At 48.3% G+C, this 2,212-nt stretch overlaps 1 protein-coding gene across 1 annotated transcript; it reads right to left on the bottom strand.

Moving 5' to 3' along the window:
- On the bottom strand, positions 1-2,212 carry LOC107460196 (glycosyltransferase family 92 protein Os08g0121900). Its single transcript, XM_016078533.3, has one exon. The coding sequence runs from the start codon at positions 1,928-1,930 to the stop codon at positions 164-166; it is 1,767 nt and encodes a 588-aa protein (XP_015934019.1). The 5' UTR covers positions 1,931-2,212; the 3' UTR covers positions 1-163.

Raw genomic sequence — 2,212 nt, 5'->3', positions numbered from 1 at the left:
GATGGAACATCAGCTCTACTTTGCTCGTCAAAAACAAAAAGTCAATCTACAACAAAACACCACGTCACCACCACAATGAACCAATTCCAACCCACATTCTTTCGTAATTTTCCTATACAAATGTTGGGAAAAGAATAAAAGAATCAAGAACTGGTCTGGTCAGCTATGCGTGGGTATGGTTGGGCCTAAAGGAGCCGAACCACTTTTGGGTAAATGATTTAAGCCTCTCATCCCTAACCTCACAGAACTTGGTGGCCCAGTCCTCAGGCTCAATGGCCTCATGGCCCAGCCCAGGAGTCCTATCCTTAGAATTTAGATTCACATTTTGCCTCCAATCTACAACATAAGCAGAGACCCTTCTCCGAAACTTGTTCTTGAACTCATCCCACGCTTGGTACTTGTAGTGGTTCACCACCCATTTGTCCAACCCTAATTGAATCGACACGAACCCAGCCTTGTCGTTCACCATAAAGTGATGAATCACGTTCCACAAGCTGGGATTCACTGCATCCACCAACACCATAGACTTGTGCCTCTGCTCCACCTTTCGACGACACGTGTACCCTTGCGTCACACCTTCCAAGGGGTGTACCTTCTGACTCGATGGCCCAAACTCCAAACAATTCACCGAAACCTGCCCTACATGTTTTTCTCGTGGCACCATCGATTTCAGCGAAGGAAATTTTTCATGGCCCTTTCCAATATTACCCCAAGAAGGAGAGAAAACAAATTCGTCAACGTCCACGTACATGATCCATTTGCACATTCCCTGAGACTTGGAGTATAGAACACTGTGAGAAAACCCAGCTTCTTGAGTCTTGGGCCAGATCCAAAGCAACACTGAGATGTTGTAACCCTCTCCACGAAGCTCGTTGATCACTTTTTTCAAGTCATCATCGCTTCCGTTGTCGTACAATAAAAAATTGTCAATGCCAACCTTGGAATGGTACATCACCCACTCTCTTAAGAATTTCGCTACGTTGTAAACCATGGTGCATGCGCATATCTGATATTTGGGCTGGGCCTGAAGAGAATTGGGCTTCTTATTGGGCCTAGGAGTGTAATAAGCCACAGAAGGGACAAGGAGGTTTCCGGCAATGATCTCGAGTGAAACGGTGATTCTCTCGGGTCCTTGTCCAAGGCCCAATTCCAATGGATCCGGGTGCGGGCAACGGAACACCTCCTGGACGGAGCTAGTGACGGTCGTTTTGACGGTGTTACGAATTCCGTCTCCGAAACTGAAGACGCAACGTAGCTCGTTTGGGGAACGGTCGTTGCCCTGGCGACTGTTGACGCCTTTTGCGAACAAAACGACGTCGTCGTCAGTGGAGAATGACTCGTAAACGAAGAAGTTCCATCTCAGGAGTTCCGGCGCCGGCGAAGACGACAAGTCCGGTGACTCGTTGTATGAGGATGACGCCACCAAGTTCGGCTGAGAGAATATACGACGGCGACGAACTGATTCCGGCATGACGCACCTGAAGGTGGTGCGGTTGGTGAAGGGCAAAACGGCGAAGAACTTGGCCGGAGACCTTTGGTTGTTGCGGAAAAGGCAATGGTAGTTGTCATCGCGATCAAGAGGAAGAGGAGGTAAGGGTGTGTTTGGGGAGACGATGAGAAGGATCTCCCAATCGGGGAGGAGAACGGATTCGGAGACGGAGACGGAGAAGGAAAGGGAGGAGACGTTGATGGAGGAGACACGATGTGCTATTGGATGAGGGAGGAGGCCATCGTTGTCGAAGTTGTTAAGGAGGGCGCGCTTGTTGGAGTGGTGGAGGAGGTGGTGGCGGTTGTCGAGGTTGAGATTGAGATGGAGGGAGGAGGAAGAGATGGCATTGCGGGAAAGGTGAAGGGAGAATATGGAGAAGAGGAGAATGAAGAGGAGGCAGAGAAGAAATGTGCCGGTGGCGCGTGTTGATCTTCTCCGCATGGTTTGAATGGAGAAGAGACACACGCGCGAGCGGGCGGTTGTTATTGGATTAATGAATGGAAGCTGGTGAAGGCGGAGAAGGAGGATGAAATAAAGGAAAAATGAATGAAGATTATGGAAGAATGATTAATAAGTTGGCGGACATCTTATAATTAGAAAGCTAGCTAGGCATTGAAAGGTGATACATGACTACTATAGCATTAGGTGAGTGTTGTCATTGTTTTATTTTCTCTGTGAAAGGGGTGAAATGAAAATGTCAAACAGAACACACACGTAAGTAGA

Source organism: Arachis duranensis, chromosome 8 (genome assembly GCF_000817695.3).
Source record: "Arachis duranensis cultivar V14167 chromosome 8, aradu.V14167.gnm2.J7QH, whole genome shotgun sequence".
NCBI lineage: Eukaryota > Viridiplantae > Streptophyta > Magnoliopsida > Fabales > Fabaceae > Arachis > Arachis duranensis.
The sequence above is the reverse complement of the archived record's forward strand: the minus strand, read 5'-3'. Positions and strand labels throughout refer to the sequence as shown.

What these genes read in the sequence shown, in the direction of transcription:
- LOC107460196 (XM_016078533.3), bottom strand. Translation starts at nt 1,930, where the DNA reads ATGCGGAGAAGATCAACACGCGCCACCGGCACATTTCTTCTCTGCCTC.